A 20134-nucleotide genomic window follows, 5' to 3' on the forward strand; every position below is an offset into this window, starting at 1 on the left:
TGCATTTTTTTTATATGCTGCTGGAAAAGTTTATGCTTGCTGGTTCCTTTTTCTTTATCATTTGTCTCCTCCTTTTGGAGAAGTTATTCCTTTCCTTGTATTCCCATCTCCAGCCACCATTTGAACTCCGGCAACATTACCATCTACAAACAATCTCTCTTTTACTTCTTTCCTTCTCCCTCTTTTCTGTTCTTGAGGATGTGCTTCATTCTTTCTCTTTTATATCATCTCCTCCTTCATTTTTCAATTAACTACTAGTTGCTTATGAAGCTATCATCCCACTTTGCTGTCATCTCTCTGTGACTTTCTTTAGTCATTGTTCTTTGTTTCCAACTTCTAAATTGTTGCACCATTTGAAGTGTGGTTCAGGCGTTTCTATTCTTAGTCTGATTTCACTTTCAATTTATTATTTCAGTTTGCAGTTTATATTTTCATTGTTTCTTGCTGTTTGCATCTGTATCTGGAAAAAAAGATAAAGACAAACTGAAGTAGAAATGGCTCTAGATGCCATTCTCGCAATTCTTCCCACTATTGCTGAGTACACCTTTGTTCCTATCAAACGGCACCTTGGCTACACTTTCAACTACAAAAGCAAGGCTGAAAACCTCAAGAATCAGGTCCAGAAGCTGCAGGGTCAGAGAGACGGTTTGCTCCAGGAGGTTGATGCTGCTACAAGGCGAGGGGATGCCATTAAGGATGATGTTCAACAGTGGTTGAACAAAGTTAACGAAGCAATCCAAAAAGCTGATCAGGAACTCATCAATGGCGAAGAACCAGCAAAAGAGAAATGTTTCTACGGATTAATACCCAATTTGAAGGCGCAACACAGGCTTGGCAGAAAAGCTGCGAAAGAAGATCCAGAGTTTACTAAGCTCCAGGAAGAAGGTAGATTTGATCGTATTTCCTACCGCCCTGCTTTAACACCGTTGGTGGGTTCATCCACCCATGGTAATGAGATGTTACATTCAAGAGCATCCATGTTGAAGAATGTTATGGATGCACTGATGGATCCTTCTGTGAGCATGGTAGGAGTGTGTGGTACAGGTGGTATTGGTAAAACCACCCTGGCAAAGGAAGTGCGCAGGCAATCAATTGAAGCCAAGCTATTCAATGTTGTAGTTCTGACTCATGTATCTGAAACACCAGATCTTAAAAATATTCAAGAGAATATTGCTGACATGCTGGGCTTGCAATTTGGCGAGAAGACTGTAGAAGGAAGAGCACATAGACTCAGTCAGCGCTTAACACTTGAGAAGAAGGTCCTCATAATTCTGGATGATGTCTGGAAAGAACTAGACCTAGAAAGTGTGGGAATTCCTTTTGGTAGTGATCAACAAGGATGTAAAATATTGGTGACATCAAGAAACGGCGACGTTCTATCCCAAAAGATGGGAACACAAAAGACATTTGAGCTTGGAATTCTATCAGAAGTAGAGGCACTAAGTTTATTTGAAAAGACCACGGGTGAAGTTGCAGATCAGATGCTAGCAACTGAAATTGCTAAGAAATGTGCAGGTCTTCCAGTGTTAGTTGTCACTGTTGCAGTAGCTTTGAAGAATAAGGGATTAGAAGCATGGAAAGTTGCCTTGAAGGAGCTCTCTGGGTTTGACAATAAAGGATTTCAGGAAAAAGTCTACTCAGCATTAGAGTTGAGTTACCGTCATCTGGGTAGTGAAGAAGTAAAGTCATTTTTCTTGCTATGTGCTCAACTTGCTCAAAATGACATTCCATTTCCATACTTGGTGACTTACAGTATGGGTTTGGGTTTACTCAGACACACAGAAACGGTGGAGGATGGAAGAAACAAAGTACTTAAATTGATAAATGACCTAAAAGCTGCTTGCTTGCTTCTAGACGGAGACAGGTACGGGTTTGTGAAAATGCATGATGTTATTCGAGATGCTGCTGTTTTAATTGCATCCACTACTCAACGGGCTTTCACATTCAGAGATGAGATTGGATTGAACAAATTGCCAAACAAGGATGTGCATGGAAACTGCACCAGAATTTATCTGCCTCGTTCTGAAATCCATGAGTTCCCGGAAAGGCTCGAGTGTCCAGAAGCAGAGTTATTTGTACTTGGCACTGGACGAATTTATGAGAAAGATACTTATTCCAAAATCCCCAATTCATTTTTTGAGGGGATTACAAAGCTCAAAGTAGTGCAGTTAAATGGTATGTGTTTGTGGTCCCTGCCTTCATCTTTTGATTCCTTAACAAACCTTCGTACCTTGTATTTGGAGGATTGTGCATTGGGCGACACTGGTATCATTGGAAAACTGAAGAGACTAGAGGTCCTCAGCTTCCGAGGATCTAATATAAATCAATTGTCAAGAGATATTGGGAAACTCACTGAGCTGAAATTGTTATGTTTAAATGAATGTTTCAGCCTCAAAACTATTCCAGCAAATGTGATATCAAGGTTGTCCTTGTTGGAAGAACTGTATATGAGACACAGCTTTCGTGGTTGGGAGATCGAAGGGGCTGATGGTCAAGGCAATGCAAGCCTTGCTGAATTGAAACTTCTGTCTCACTTGACAACATTGGTAATAGATGTTCCAGATACCAAGATGCTACCCAAAGACTTGTTTTCCGATAAGTTGGTGAACTACAGGATCACAATTGGATGTATGTGGTACACAAATGAGAAGGATTTCTTTTCAAGAGCGCTTGAGCTGAAGCTCGATTCAACCAATATTCATTTAGATCATGGTGTTCAAGTGTTGCTGAAGGGAACTGAACATCTTTCTTTATATGAATTGAAAGGGATTCGGAGCTTATTGTATGAACTAGACTGGGAAGGGTTTCTCCAATTGAAGCATCTTGAGATCCATGATGGCCACGACATTCATTATGTTATCTGCTCAACAGAGAAGGTTCCCTGTAATGTCTTTCCCATCTTGGAGTCTTTAGTTCTGCGGAAGCTGATTACTCTGGAGAATATTAGTAATTGTCAACTCACAGCCTGCTCGTTCAGCAAATTAAGAACGCTGAAAGTCGAAAATTGCAATAAGTTGAAGAATTTGTTGTCCTTCTCCATGGTTAGAAACCTTTCACAGCTTCAAGAATTGGAAGTAAGCAACTGTAAGGGCATGGAAGAGATAGTTTCTGGTGAAAGTGAAGTCAAAGATAAGGAAGCTCAAGTGGTTGATTTTCCCCAATTACGCTTCCTGACATTAAGATGTCTACCAATGTTTCGAGGATTTTGCTCCAAAGTGAAGGAACTTACCCCATCGCAGTTGGAAAGTTATCAAAGAACAAAGGAAATTGTTTCTGAGGAGGATGAGCTCCAAGCTCCATTGCCATTTTTTGACAAAAGAGTAAGCTCACATAATTTTTGGACATTTCCTATATTATTAGCTTTCTGATATTTTTCTAACTTAAAAGAAAAAAAGAGAATTCATGAATCAAGTTACTTTTCTGCAGGCTTTCTTCCCCAACTTGGAGGTCCTGACGTTGGTATATATAGCCTGTCAAGTGACACAATATGGTGAACCCTCTCTTGTTTCTTCAAACCTGACACGCTCAACTGTGTCAGGCGGCCATGATATGAAGTATATATTTTTTTCTTCTTTTATGAACAATCTTCTGCAATTGAAAAAACTTGAGGTATACTCTTGCGAGTTCTTGGAAGGGATAGTACTCACAGAATTTGGACAAGATGAGAGTATGATGAAGAATATCCTTCCTAATCTGCATGTCCTCAACTTATATAATCTTCCAAATCTCAAAAGATTTTGTGATGGGAATTTCATTGAATTTCCCACTTTGATTGAACTATCAATAAGTAGATGCCCTGCTCTAAAGACTTTCATCTCCAATCCTCTAAGTGCTTCCACTGCAGCCAGCAAAGGAACAACAGGTCTAGACTTGGAGAAAAACCAGAGCTCCAGATTTCCACCTTTTTTTGATGAAAAGGTGATCTTTTTTTCTCCTGATCCATTTGCTCTACTGTTTATTTCTTCTTTTACTTCTCTCAGTTTCACTCAAATATTGTAGATTGTGTTAATGATGATTTTCAGCATTCAATAGAAATGAACGTGGAACTTCATAAATTTATACACATGATTGGAATTATCATTGCAGGTCGCATTCCCAAGCTTAGAGCATATGGATATTAGCTCCATGAGTAACTTGGAAAGGGCATGGGATAACCAGCTTTCTGAAGGTTCGTTTTGCAAACTAAAATCAATGAATTTTACAAGTTGTGAAATTTTGCAAACAGTTTTTCCATCTAATCACTTGGCAAGATTCCTGAGACTGGAGAATTTGGTGGTAAATTTCTGTGAATCGCTGCAAGAGATATATCAACTCCCGGTATTCAGTGATGAAGAAAGCAATTCTGTGTTGGCCTTTGAACTGAGATATTTGCATATAGATGGGCTTTGCAAATTGAAGCATATATGGAGTAAAGATCCACAAGGAATTTTCACTTTCAAAAATCTACAATCTGTACATGTTAGAAGTTGCATATCTCTGAACAGTCTCTTTCCTATCTCCATAGCTAAGGATCTCTTGCAACTTGAAAGGGTTGATTTAAGTTCTTCTGGGGTAGAAGCGCTTGTAGAGAAGATAGAGGGTATAGAAGCAGCCCCTTCGTTTGTATTCCCTCAATTACTGTCCCTAGAACTAGAAAGATTAACACGACTTAGATGTTTCTATCCTGAGGTACATAGTTTGCAATTCCCCAAGTTGAAACATTTGAGATTAGTTAAATGCGGACAAGCAATGGAATTTGCTTCGGAATTCTTAACTTTCCACAGGAACCAACACAATAACCCTGTTCAACAGTCCTTTCTCATGGCGAAAAAGGTACTAGAATGAATTTACTTACAAATGAATTTTAAGTGTTGAATATTATAAGTGTTGAAAATATTAAATAAATATAATTGTTATAAAAATATTAGTTGATGATGTTAAGTTAAATATTTTGACTTATCAAAATAAATGTTTTTTTAACTTAATTTACTAATTTAAATGATGGAAAAATAATTGTTATCAAACGCACTTAAATTAAATTATTGTTTAATATTTTAGTTTAAGCTATTAGATAGGTTATCAAACAAGGCTTAAGAAATGAATATATAATATTGCATGTGCTAGCCTTTTTTATTTTGTTTTGTAAATTTTCATTTCCAAAATGTAAAGTTCCATTTAATATGGCTGTCATTCTTTGGCCTTGAAAGAATGATCAGTACAGTGTTTATATATTAACTAAATTGCTTACGCGTTCTAGGTTTTCCTAAATCTGGAGAAGTTGACATTAGATGGTCCAGTGATGGAGATGATATCACAATGCCAACTGTCTTTGGAGCATCTTTCCAGCGTAAAATACGTTGAATGGGTAGAGATTGACGAACTAGTTGGTTCACTGTTTCTGTTTGGCTTCATGCAAAGACTGTCCAATCTTGAAACTCTGTATGTGCGTGATTCTGATGTCAGAGAGTTAACGAGATATGAAGGGTACCATAGCAAGAAAGAAGATGATAACATGACAGTATTACTTCCACGGATAAGAAACTTGGAGCTGGTGATGCTTGGTAATCTGACATATATTTGGAAGCAAGACTACTCCCAAATGAACTACATGCTTGAATATCTCCAGAGTATGAAAGTATTCAGATGTCATAGTTTGATTTATTTGGCTCCATCTTCTGTAACTCTTGGAAGTCTAACTACTCTAGAAGTTTACGATTGTAAATCCCTGCAACATTTATTGACATCCTCAACAGCCAAAAGTATGGTGCATCTCACGAAAATGAAAATTAGTTTTTGCAAGATGTTGGAAGATATTATAACTGATGAGGCGGATGAAACAGCAGAAGAGATTGTATTCACTCGTTTAAATACTTTGGAGTTGTTTCATTCACAAAGTCTAACAAGCTTCTGCTTGGGTAGTTTCAACTTCAAATTTCCATCTTTGGAGATAGTAATTGTGTATGGATGCCCAAATATGAGGACCTTTTCTGCTGGAACTTCAACTGCACCGAAGCTACAGTGTGTTCATCTGGGACTCCAACCCTTTAGGAAATGGTTGTGGGAAGGTACCCTTAGTTCCACCTTTCAAAAGTTGTATACGGACAAGGTATGTATCTCATAACTAACATTTCTTTCTCTGAACATTATTATTATTATTATTATTATTTAATCAAAGTTTTAATATAATTAAAGTTGTTGTAGTAATTAATATTTAAGAGTTTGGAACCAACATGAACTTCTATTGAACTTCAGGAAATTTATACAGCAATACAGTTACAACTGACTTCCATAACTTCTCCTAAACATATGCAATAACTAAATAACTTCTCCTGAATTCAAAATAATTAAATAAAACATTATCTGATAATAAATTAACTAAGGCACATTTCCAACAAACTCCTCATTGCCTTAATATTTACAAAACCTTCTGGCTGCTCAACAAAAATTTCTTCACGAAGATAGCCATTTAGAAAGGCTGATTTAACATCCAATTGGTAAAGCTTCCACCCATTTTGTGGAGCCAATGCCAATAACATTCTGATGGTGTCCAAGCGTGCAACAGGAGCAAAAGTTTCTGAAAAATCCACATCAAAAACTTGACTGTACCCTTTAACAACTAGCCTCACTTTGTGTTTGTTGACAGAACCATCAGCATTGAGTTTGGTTCTGAAAACCCATTTAACTCCAATTTTCTTTCTATTTTGAGGCATGTCAACTAGCTCCCAAGTGTCATTCTTCTCAATCATACGAAGCTCCTCTTTCATGGCTTCTATCCATTTGTCATCCTTCTCGGCTTCTTTAAATTCTGAAGGCTCAAAAACAGCAACATTACTTCTTTCATAGATATTAGATAGAGATCGTGTGCCACGAACACGAACATCATTGATCTTTTCATCAAGAATCTGCAAATTTGTTGGTGATTGCCTTTCAAGTGACTCCTCCCAACTCCATTGTTTATCTTCCATGAACTTGACATCTCGGCTCACAATAATTTTCCCATTTTGTGGTTGGAAAATTCTGTAAGCTTTTGAAGTGTTGAACCATGCCTCAAATGATGTTTTTCCTTGCACAGCTCTAGTGGGCAAAACTGCAGTACTCGCTTCTTCCGCCCAAAGACTTTTTGGCAATTCCTTTTCATGAAGCATGTACCTAGCCATCTCCATGACACTCCTATTCTTTCTCTCACTTACACCGTTCCGTTGTGGTGTGTAAGGTGTTGTAAGTTGATTGCTAACATGACTTGCTGGTGTTGCTTGCTCATCCTCCATCAAATTCAAGGCAAAACTTTTGGCTTTCATCTTCACTTTAAACACATCTTTGCCCCTTGTATCCTTGATGAAGCATCACTTGTCTTCAAAAATAACTTTGAAGCCCTTTTCAACAAGCTGTCCAACACTAAGCAAGTTTTGATCAATGTCAGTAATATGTTTTACACCTGCTAAGCTTTCAATGGCCAAAACTCACCATTTCCAATTTTGACTTTAGAAATGAGAGTTTTATCTATTTCTGTGAAAAGAGTTTGATCGTTGGTCATGTGATTTGTGCAACCACTATCTATCAACCACGCATCACTGGAGTTGTTGTTAATTGCAAAACACGTTGCCACAAAGAGTTGCTCTTCATCTTGTTCTTCTATAACTTTTGCGGCTTCAGTTTGTTGTGATCTGCAAACCTTTTCCATGTGGCCCATATTACCACATTTCCTGCACTTGATGTCAGGCCGCCACCAGCATCTTTTTGCCATATGATTCATCTTCTTGCAATGTGGGCAAGGTGTGCTCACATCATTTTTGTTATCACTGCTGAACTTGTTATTCTTCTTCTCCTTGTAATTTGCCTTGAAAGCACCCTCTACCATTTCTTCTTTTCTCATCATTCTCCTTTGCTCGTGAGCCTGTAAAGCATTCACTAATTCTGCCAAAGATATGTTTGACAGATCTTTAGACTCCTCCAAAGAAGAAATCTTAGACTCATATTTTTCAGGCAAAGTAACAAGGATTTTTTGGACAATTCTCTCATCAGAGAACTCCTTACCAAGCAGCCTGACTTTGTTAACAATACCCAGCAACTTGTCAGAATAGTCTTTAATTGTTTCTGACTCCCTCATCTTCAGCATCTCAAATTCTCTAATCAAATTGAGCACGTGCATGTTCTTGGTTCTTTCATTTCCCTGGTACTCCTTCTTGATGTAGTCCCATATTTCTTTTGCTGATTCCAGACTCATAATTCTAGTAAATATGATGCTGGAAACAGAAGAAAAAAAACAGGCTTTAGCTTTTGACTTCCTTGTCTTTCTCTCCTTATGATTCTTTATCTGTGCCATTGTTGGATTTAGTGGAAGCGGAGCAACTTCATAATCTTCTTCTACAGCCTCCCAAAGATCCAATGCTTCAAGATAAACCTTCAATTTAATAGCCCAAGCTTGATAATTTTGGCCATCAAAAACTGGTGCAGCAACCGGATTAAAAGATACTGCATCTGCTTCCATTGATCCCTCAAGATAATATGCTCTGATACCAATTTGTAGTAATTAATATTTAAGAGTTTGGAACCAACATGAACTTCTATTGAACTTCAGGAAATTTTTATACAGCAATACAGACATCAGTTACATCTGACTTCCATAACTTCTCCTAGACATATGCAATAACTAAATAACTTCTCTTGAATTCAAAATAATTAAATAAAACATTATCCGATAATAAATTAACTAAGGCACATTTCCAACAGTTGTAATGGAATGGAACGGTGATTTCATTATCATGTTTGATTGGCAAATTTTGAAAGAACTGATAAAATGTAATTACCTTTACAATACATATGTTTGCTTAGATAAATGTAATGATAAAATTTGTTGTAAAAACGCGAAAAACGGAAAAAGACATTAATTGGTTTGCTTTCTTTTAACTTGTATGCATTTCATTTGTCTCAAGTGATGTGGGATTCTCTATTTCTAACATTCTATACCTAATGCAATATTAAGGTTAATTAACCAGTAATTCTGGAAGTGAAGAGGTAGCAGACAGCAGCAAAATAGATTCTTGGATGATGGTTCAAATTTCAGAAAAAGACAGCAACAATCCTAGCTCTAATTTTTGGAGGCAAGTATAGCCAATGCTTGTGCTGTAGGTAGATAGGATGCTATGCTAACCATGCATATATATGATACTAATTGATTTTTCTTTCAATGTCCTAATTTTCTATAGTTTCTTTTATGCTACAATTATGATAGAAGGTTAATTATGTTACAGTATTAATACATGGTTGTTCTATAACGAGGTTAACTGAAACCATCTCTTTTCCATGTCCAGCTGAAGGCAGGCAGTCATGTACATTTTCTCAGGTTCAGATTTCAGGCTATCATTCTCTTCTTTATTGAAGTACAGAAGGAAAGTTCTCTAAGTTCATGTTGTGATTTTCTTTACTACCATTGAGTGATGTACTGGTATTATTTGACATTATTGAAAAGTATTTACTTGGAATCCGATATGTGCTCTGTATAAACTGAATGCTGAAATGAGGATTTAATTGTTTGCTTTTGGATTGAGTTGTCTTATTATTCTTTTGACTGTTTGTCTTATTTTTATTTTTCCTTATCTTGTATGATCCTTATCTTGACACCACTTTGTTTAAGTGTATTATTTGTATTGAATCTGTGTCTGTGGCATTGGCAGGATAACTTGTTTTTAGTTATTTATTTCTGTTTCCAGGAGCATTGCTCATAATAAGCATATGAGATTTTGCTCATAATAAGCATATTAGTGGCAGATTTACCTCTAATGTACGAAATGATAAAATTTACGCCTAACATCTCCAATCAAGATTAATTTTATTCTTATCTAACATAATTTTTTTACTTATTTAAATGTCATATTGGATCTTCCAAACAATTTCATTGATAAATTGCATTTTGATAAGTTGGTTGTGAACGTGTTAGGAAACATTTTCTTGTGTGAACATATTCGTGTATTTTGGCTGGTTAGTTGTAAATATGTTAATAATAATTTTTTGGTAAACATGTTCGTGTATTTTTACAGTTTATTATGCGCTTACATTAAAGAGAAAGAAAAATCTCCACTAGACACAGATGTGATTCGAACCCATAACCTCTCTAGTCATAGGTAAGCTCTCAACTACTAGGCTAGCTTCAGTATTATATAGTTTATTAAATTTTTAAATTTTATTTCTATAATTTAAATTTTAAATACTAATTAAAATTTATTAATACTGAGGAGATAAAATAATTTTTTAATATATTTATTTAAATATAAAACAAAAAATAATAATAAGTACTAAATAATATTTTAATTATTTAATGTTAATATAATTATATATATTTAAATGGTGGTGTAATGGTGAACATTAGAACCATATACACATACACAAATCTTTGTCATTTGATACACATACACACAAATAACACTTATAAATAACATATCATATCACTGTAACATTCACTTACTTTCAATTTTTATAGATCTCACTTGTCATAAAACATACATTCAATTAATATATAATTAATAATTTTTACCAACACAATAATTTATTCAATACTTATTATAATTGAAAAAATATATTGAATTATTTTTTTTAGAAAGAATTAATTAATAATTATTTATTGAGTGATTATATAAATCCTTTGAAATTTTCTTTTGTAATAAATAGTACGATGTTACCGTTTTATCATAGAGAAAAAAATTGAATAAAAATGTTTTGTAACAGTGAAACAATGTTACTTTTTAGAGAGAAAATTTGAATAAACAAAAATAAATTGTTACAGTTTTTATTGATCAAATAATTAATAAAGCTTTTTACAGAATTAAAGTTAACAGAGATATGTTAGAAATTTTTATTATTATTATTAAGAGATAGAAGATAAGGAAAGGAAGTCCGGGACATTCTAATTAGGTTGGTCCCTCTAAACGACCAGTCTCGAACCCAAATCAATAAAAAAGAATAAAAAATACAATCAAAGTCAAAGAGTGAATAGGCAAAACTAAGCAAACCGATACAAATCCCGACTGTTACAATTGTCCCAAATAAAACTAGAACAAAATTGAGGATGTGAGTCCCACCAGTGAGGTTCCGAACTGATCCTGCTAAAATTGGTTAGCGCATTTGCAACCTGGTTACCTTCCCAAAAAAACGTGTGACACAACAAAATGCATTTCACGTAATATTAGTAACAAACCAACCAATTCTTTTAACAAGGTGTCTAATAGTTAGTAACAATTTATTTTGAAATGTAACATACAAATAACAATCATTATAGTTACTCTTAGTGTTTATAGCTTAAGGGTCAATTTTAATTTTTTTAAATAAATATACCTAAAATCTAATCAGACCAAACCGCTCAACCGATTCACAGTTAAATCGATCAATTTAAGCGGTTCCAATCGGTTTTTAAAGATTAAAAAACCAAACCACTTCCAGTTTGAAATTGTGATTGGTTCCAATCAAATCGGGTTAAATCGATCGGTCTGGTTCGGCTCTTACAACTATGAAGAAAAGTGATTTGGTCGAAGTTGGCTAGGGATTTCAACGATTGAGAGATGAGAATACGAGAAGAGAAAGCAAATAAGAAAGGACTGGGGAGAGAATTAGAGAATCAAAACCCTAAAAGTTGCTTCGCTAATTAAAAGTGTGACGCAAATGATTTGGTTGTGTTGTTTCTATTAATAAGCGATATAAATAAGAATTTTTCCACTAGTATCATGTCTCGTGCAGATCTCTACCTATCTTAATAAATACTCGTTGTGTTCCCCGATATATTATACACTTATAAATACTCATAAAATTAGTTTTTATATTATATAATTATGATATCCGATGCTGACGTAAAATTAAGAATGTATTTTTGTCAATGTTGTGTTATAATTTTTATCTTACAATCACGATGCGTGAAAAAGTATTCTTTTCTTTTGTACTGCATACTACTCGGTTTTTTCTTTTGGGATTTACATGTTGCTATATTGTTAATATTGCAACACATACATCATTATTAGGGGAATCTGGGATGTGCGAATTTCAGAGGTTTGTGGGTTTTAGGAGGCCTTGATGTGAATTAGCGCAAACAGATGGCGAAATGTCAAGGTTGAGATATGAATGATGTGGGAGTGGTTAAGAGTTATTATAAAAATAGAATTGGCAGTTCAGGTTTCGGTTCAATGATATGCTTATATCGTAGTTTAGCTAATGTTTGTAATGTGTCTAAGGTCATCCGTGTCATGCATAGTGCGAATTAGGCAGCGGATGTCTTAACTAAATCTGTTTTTAATTAGCCTAGTCCAACTATTTGGCATTTCGCTCCTTTATTTTTAAGGTCAGTAGCTATGTTTGATATTCGTAATTAATGAAACTATGGTATTTTTTCAAAAAAAAAAATAACTTTAGTTAGTGTTGTAAGTTGTTAACAACAAGAAAAACGTTGATCTCCTACGGAAATCTACTACGTAATATATATTCGTAGAAAATACAAGAAATAGCTACAGTTTAACCCACAAACGCGTTTTGCATGAGACCACCTATAGAGTCTCCTACATAACAAAAAACGGTGTAGGAGATTTTTGGAGGGAAGATTCCCTCCATAAATCACTTATAATCTCCTACAAACGTTTGCCTATATTTTAACTCCCATTATTGTGATTATAAAAAAGTAGTCTCCCCTAAAGCCCGTCATGAAAAAAAAAATAAAAATAAAACATGTAACCATACTCAAAATATAGTAATTATAAATTACAATTTTAATTTAATTTTTTCATTAAATTCAATTATAAATTACTTCGGAAATCTTAAAAAAAACATAATTGGCCGTGATATATAACAATTTCACCATTTTTTATATAAACATAATTAAAATAGAATATATGTTATAAAAAATAGAACCGATAACGAAAAAGGTGAAAATGATAAATAGTTTATTAGTTGCTACATAATCTAACATACTGTTTAATCCTCGCATTTTCAAAAATATATTATGAGGTCCTTATCCTTTCGCATCATCAATTTCTTCTATCAAGTTCTTCGGTCCTTATCCTTTCGCATCGTTCTCTTTTCCCAACATCTTGTTTTTTTTTTTTTTTTTGTAATTATTAACAACAAAATCCATGCCTTGAATGATTCTTTCTGCATTTTTTTTTTTTAATGTTTTTCTATGTTTTCCTTTTCTTCTCAATCCAGGTTTCTTCCCAACTTAACAATGAACTCTTCTTTGCCGGGTTTAAAAATTTCGATTTAACTGGAGTTGCAGAGATTCCTAAAAATGGAACTCATTTTCAAGAACTCTACCAATGGAAAAGCTTTTTATTTTTCTACTTCTTTTGCTCTAGCCATCATCCCTAAGTCTCCAAAGCTCGGCGGCATGACCTAGCTTTCAGAGTATTAGCCTCGGAGCATGTACAAGCTCTTCCAATAAACAAAAATGGTATGTTATATTGAGGTTAAGGGTAGTTACTGCAATAAATTTTTATTTTAAGGATATTTGACTCAGTTTGGGTTTAACTAACAAATTACATATCAAATTTAACGAAACAGTGTGTTAGATAATAACATGGAGACTAATAAATTATTTATCCCAAAATAAATAAAAGTTTTTTTTTATTTAAAGGACTTTTCTAAAATAGATAAAAATATATATTAAATAGTTGTCTAATTGTATAATAAGGACGTTCCAAAAATACTGAAAATAGAAGAAAGATCGGGTAGAAACTGATAGAATATACTATGTAAATATATTCTTATGCACTATGAATTATATATACATAATAGTCATGGTAAACAGTTAATAATTATGTCATAGTCAAAAATCAATAAAAATTCTAATTAAAACAGTTAATAGTCAATAATAGTCATAATCAACCGCTAATAAATAAATTTATTTATTGACCTTTTGACTATTATGAATATTGAAAATGTATTTAAAACTTATAGTGAACCTCAAATTACATCTATATAACGGAAACCCTAACTCTTACAATCAACGAAATTCTGAAATCTGCCAAGCTATGGCAGCTCTCCCGCAGGACTTAATCACCGAAATTCTGTTACTATTGCCGGTGAAATCACTCCTTCGTTTTAGATCTGTTTCCAGGTCTTTCAATTCCATCATTAGTAGCAAAGCTTTTATCGAATCTCATCTCCAATCATCTTCCCAAAACAGGATTCATCGCAAACTTATTTGCGGATCCTACCCTAATCGCTCAAAAATTCAATCTTTCGATATCAACAATGACTCTCTAGAAGACGTTTCACTTGATTTTGACTTGCCAAACAGACTCTCCTCTTATCTTGCTTGCTGCAAGGGTTTGGTTCTCTTGAATCCATTGGGAAACAAATTTTCTGTATGGAATCCATCAACCAGAAACTACCGGGAACTTCCCGATTTCCCGCCAGAATATACTTTTTCAAGCAACCGCACATCGGGTTTCGGTTATGACTCCACTACAGATGATTACAAGATCGTACACATTAAATTCCCTCATGGGGAGGTTTGGATTTTCGAGTTGAGTTCAAGTAATTGGAGAAAGATTGATTTTCCTTATATAGAATACACCGATATTCATAGATCTAGTGACGGAAATTGTTTTGTAGACGGTTGTGTGTATTTTTTATGCTACGGAGAGCGAAGGAAATCACACGTAATTGTGGCATTTGATGTTGCTAAGGAGACGTTCTCTGTAGTAACAGAACCTATTTACGAAAACCAAAGTAAACATATGAGGTTGAGGAATTTTGAAGGGTGTTTTTCTGTCATGGTTGACCTTGGAAGTAAGGTTGATTTATATGTTAGGAAGAAGAAAGGACCCGAGTTTATTTGGACTAAATTATTTTCTATTATGGAAGAATGGTTTTATCCTAGAATTCTAGGATATTCAAAGGAAAGAGATACTAAAGTTCTTCTTTTAGATTTCGAGAAAATATATTCATATGATCTTATTGAAAGAAGTCTTGAAAAGAACGAAACAGGTCTTCTAAACAAGCATTGTTCGGTGGATTTGCTTATTCATATTTTTTGCGTTGAAAGTCTTGTGTCTGTGGGCTCTTAAATAAGAAGAATGAATGAAGTTTAAGAAGCAATAAAGAAGATTTTACAGAGAGGTAATACAAGTTATCATATTCATTTTTATTTTCATTATTACTGTTGCTAGTATCAAATTGACCTTGCTGATGTTTTTTCGTGTACAGATGCTATAACGGGGGAGTCGTGAATTCGTTTGCGGATGCTATCATATCCGAGGGAGAAGATTCAAATTTATCTCTATCGTTTTTTAACATTTTAGTTTATTATTATTATTATTATTATGAATTTCCAAACAGATTAGTTGTTATAGAAAAAGAAGAACAAATACTCTGAAGTCTGAAGCTTTGTTTCATAACTGCTTGCTGCTGATGATTTTTTAAACTTATATTGCAAAATTGTTTTCGTTGTTTGATGTTTCAGTTAATGCAATATATAGATGCTTATTCTAGACATGTTTAGTAGATTTCTTCTAGTTTTTGTTTTTAAGGTTTGGCGGATCTACAAATAGAGTCACGTAATTTTAAAACTTGCAAACATACTTTATGTGTTTATCTCTATTAGCAAACGTCTAACACCATTAAATAAAGAGACTTTCTATACGTTGGGAATAATGCAGTCCATCAATTAAAATAGGGATTTTAAATGGATTTATAAAATAGGCTCTGTTTTTTATGACTGAAAAAAACTGAACTGAACTGAACTGAACTGAATTCTACTGAAATTGAAATAATAATATAATCCTTTAAAAATAATAATAAGTGTTCTAATAATAATGATAATAATAATAATGAAAAAAATAATTATAAAAAATAATTATAATTATAATAAGTAATGATAAATTACTAAACTGAATTGAATTAATAATTGAAACTGAAATTGAATTAATAATTGAAACTGAAATTAAGTAATAAAGCACATAATCTAAGTATATTCACAAGGACCAATGAAGATTCTTAACAATGACTAAATCTTTCGTGATTATCTCAATAAGAATATTTATGGTCAAGACAAATATATATATATACACGTGGACACAATACATTAGATATCTATAAAAGAAACTGAATCAAATCAAGTATAAAGAGATCGCATTGTGAGGCATTATAAAAAAAAGTGATTTTGATTGTAATTTAATGACATTAATAAACCTTTCAAAAAAAATGACATTAATAAAAAGGTTTATAACTTGTTTCGATTTCTCGGTCCGAGACTTGTCAGGCACCCTTTAAATGGATTTGTTCCCAATTAAAGCTTTCTACATACGTTATGACTCGAACTCGAGATCTAGTTTAAGTGACTTGAAACCCTTAACCAAACCTTAATTAGTAAATTTCGTATATATATTCATGAGTCTGTTTGTGTGCCTTTTATGGATTGGGTTTAGAATGAATTAGAGTTAGGAATTTGTTTTAAAAGCTCAAACTCAATCAAGTCTGGCTCGCTCTTATATTATATACATTTATCACCTTTATTTAATTTTTATTATTTGTTAAATTTATACTATATATAATTACGGAAGCAGAGAGAAAATGAGAAAAGTGTTTTAGAGGCTTATTTCATTAGTTGTCAATCATTTAAAAAACTAGATTAAATAGGATTTTAATTAATTAAAAATTTATATTAAATCTGAATATATGAAATCATTTAAAAAAATTAAAAATTTATATTAAATCTGAATATATGAAATTCGTGATATTGTTGTATAATTAACATTTACATTTTATATTTAGTATTAGAATTTGTATAGTTGCATAGTTTTTGTTTTTTTTTTAATGCATTAATGCATATACATCCATTTCGAGTATATTTATGGCTATTACCAATTATATATTCATTTGATTAATTAAATAATAATTGTATATTTAATCATATAACAATTCATGGTAGATGAAGAGATACTGCATTAATTAATTGTATTTAATAAGTATTATTATTACATCAACCGTTACAATTTATTGTACTATATAATGTAAGGAGTTTGTGATTTTTTTCTTCACAGATTTACATCCCCACAAACTTAAATCTTCAAGTACGGCTATGTTGAATTTTGTTAAAGTTATATGATTTTTTTATTAATTGTTTCTTAATCAATATATTTTCGTGCAGTATGGCAATGTTGCAAATTAAGGCTCGCTTCAACCAAATTAGCCACCTCTCTACCGAAAAATACACGTGGAGAATAAGAGTGAGAGTTATTAGGTTATGGGAAGCACTGAACATAAAAGAAAACAATTCCGTAATGAGTTTGGATATGATATTGCTAGATGAAGAGGTATTTATATAATATTTTTATATATTCATTAAAACTGAAAATTCATTGATATATTATATATATCCATTAAAACTGAAAATTCATTGATATATTTTTTTTTGTTGCAAAATAGGGTAGCACCATTCATGGAATTATCCGTAAAGCTCAAATTGATAGATTTCGAAGCAAATTACATAAAGGCAAAATTCATGTTATTGAGAACTTCAAAATTATACAAGCTTCACAAAGCTATAGGCCTATTCCTAATGAGCATAAGATTGTGTTTCTTCTAACAACTAAAGTAACACAAGTGGATGAGATTGATTGCAAAATTGCTCTCCAAAAGTTTGAGTTTGTTACTTTTGACAAGCTTATTGATAGACGTGAAAACCATTTTGTTCTAACTGGTGAGATATTTGAAATATAGTTTTATAATTTAATTCAGTTTGAAATTAAATATTAATTTCAATTGATTTTACGATATTAATTTTGCAGATGTTGTTGGGAGAATCACAACAATAAGCTCGATCAATGAAATTGATGTTAGTGAAAAGAAACGAAAGAAAGTAGATCTCGAGCTAATGAATTATGAGTACGATCTGTAATTAATTGCTTTCTGCAATTTAATTTAATTTCCCTTATTTTTATTAAAATAAATATATATTTATACTTGGTTGCTTAATTATAGAGGGAAAATGATTAGAGCCACATTATGGGGGAAAGTAGCCACAGATTTTGATGGAATGTCAATTTCCACAAAAAGATGAACCATTGGTTATTATTTTAACATCAATGACTGTGAGGAAGTATTTGGGTAAGTACAATTATTAAATAGATACGAATATATTTTTGTATGTAATACATAACATATTTTTTTAATTGTAGGTCAATATATAATATCTTCGACTACATCAACCAAGATATATTTGAATTTCAACATTCCCGAAGTCGAAGAAATTATGAACAAGTAAAATTCTTTTGTATATTAATGATTTTGTCAGTAACCAATTATCTAAGTCTTTTTTTTTAATTATTTATAGGAATGTCAGAACCAAAGAATCCATTCGAATCATACCCAATGAAGACAACAATGGGGATTTGGAGAATAAGAAATTCAGAAATAGAGTGAATATAGATGATTTTAAAAAAAATTCAATGGGAATCAAAAGAGCAGGTAAAATTTATTATTTTTAATTAAAAATTAAAAAATATATTATAATAATTATATAATTGGTCAGGAGAAGACTTTCACAGTGGCTGCTACGATAAAAAGCATCAATGATAAATTCAGATGGTACTATTTGGCATGTGAAATTTGCCGAAAGAAAGTAAAGCCGAAAGATGATAGATTTTGGTGCGACGAATGTGAACGAAAACCAAGGACTGCAATTCCAAGGTAAAAATTTATTAGTAAAATTACAATAATCTTTCTGTGCATATTGAATAAAATTATAAACATATATTATTTTTTGACAATTTCTGTGCATATTGAACAAAATTATAAACATATATTATTTTTTTGACAATACCAGACCATAAATTAAGACTAAAAGTAGGAATTCCGGTAATGCTTTTACGAAATTTAAACCAACATTCTGGCCTATGCAATGGGACAAGGTTAACACAGTTAGGAAAATGGTTTGTAGAAGCACAAATCATAACTGGCAACAATATTGGCGATAAAGTCTTTATTCCAAGAATCATTATGACACCAGCACAATCTAAATGGCCATTTGTTTTGAAACGTCGTCAATATCCTTTGGCTGTGTGTTACGGTATGACAATAAACAAAAGCCAATGACAATCTCTTGAAAATGTTGGTCTATTTTTACCACAACAAGTTTTCAGTCATGGACAACTATACGTCGTCGTATGAAGAGTGAAAACAAAGGCTGGACTCAAAATATTGATCACAGATGAAGAAAGCACCGGAAAAAATTATGCCGCAAATATAGTATACAAGGAAGTTCTTCAAGGACTTTACTAAATTAGAAATTATACAAACACTAAGTTGTATTTTTTATTTTTATTATTATTATTTTAAGTTCTTTTCTCATTTTTTAAGCATGGATTCTATATTATTATTATTATTATTATTATTATTATTATTAATACTAAATATAATAGTGCAACAAAAGAGACATTCATAAGGTGAGATTTGGATGCCTTTTTCACAAGTTGTAAAAACAGTAACAAAAAAAATATATCTAATATAATTTATATTTAATAGATGTAATAAAATACCATCCAAAACATCCCAACATGTATATTTTAAAAAAAATATCAATATCATTATATGTAAATGATATAAAATTAAAAAATTAAATACTCTTAAATAATTGTACAAAAAAATTTAGATACCCGCGCAACGCGCGGGCACAATACTAGTATTTTTTAGTTATATAAAATTATTATTTTTGAGTTTTATTGAATTATATAACAAAAAATTTAAATTTGGAAGCTTTTTTTTTGGTTGATAAGTTTAGCAACATAAATATAAAAAAGTGATTAGATAATTAGTGCTCATTAAAGCTTTAAATTTATGTCATACTCAGGACTTTTTTATTTTTTTATTTTTTTAGGGTAATTAATTTACGGGTCCTGATATTTACAGCCCTAAGGGCTGTAAATAAAACCCCATAAATTACTATATTTAGTGTTAATTTAGTTTTTCAAGATAATCTTATAATAAAATTTATTTATTTTTGAAAGACTTATAATAAAATTTATTAATACTTAAAAATTAAATTATTAAATACTCATAAAAACTAGTAAACTAATTATATTTCCAATACAAATAAATGCTTTAAAATTAAGATTTTATTTTATTTTATTGAAAATATATGGAGAATTAATGCTTATATACAACCCTAAGGGTTGTATAT

The 20134-nt window shown here is 32.2% G+C and overlaps 1 protein-coding gene across 1 annotated transcript; it reads left to right on the forward strand.

The window, feature by feature from the left end:
• Positions 1 to 210: 210 nt before the first annotated feature.
• Positions 211 to 9089, forward strand: LOC136226836 (probable disease resistance protein At4g27220). The gene is made up of 5 exons (XM_066015495.1): positions 211 to 3320; positions 3427 to 3918; positions 4087 to 4812; positions 5237 to 6085; positions 8963 to 9089. Exons 1-5 carry the CDS (start codon positions 495 to 497, stop codon positions 8969 to 8971), a joined length of 4902 nt encoding a protein of 1633 aa, XP_065871567.1. The 5' UTR covers positions 211 to 494; the 3' UTR covers positions 8972 to 9089.
• Positions 9090 to 20134: the final 11045 nt, after the last annotated feature.

This window comes from Euphorbia lathyris, chromosome 4 (genome assembly GCF_963576675.1).
Source record: "Euphorbia lathyris chromosome 4, ddEupLath1.1, whole genome shotgun sequence".
NCBI lineage: Eukaryota > Viridiplantae > Streptophyta > Magnoliopsida > Malpighiales > Euphorbiaceae > Euphorbia > Euphorbia lathyris.

Coding starts and splice junctions, on each gene's coding strand:
- LOC136226836 (XM_066015495.1), top strand. CDS start 495: ATGGCTCTAGATGCCATTCTCGCAATTCTTCCCACTATTGCTGAGTAC. Junction 3,321..3,426: donor TGCCATTTTTTGACAAAAGA/GTAAGCTCACAT, acceptor ACTTTTCTGCAG/GCTTTCTTCCCCAACTTGGA. Junction 4,813..5,236: donor CCTTTCTCATGGCGAAAAAG/GTACTAGAATGA, acceptor TACGCGTTCTAG/GTTTTCCTAAATCTGGAGAA.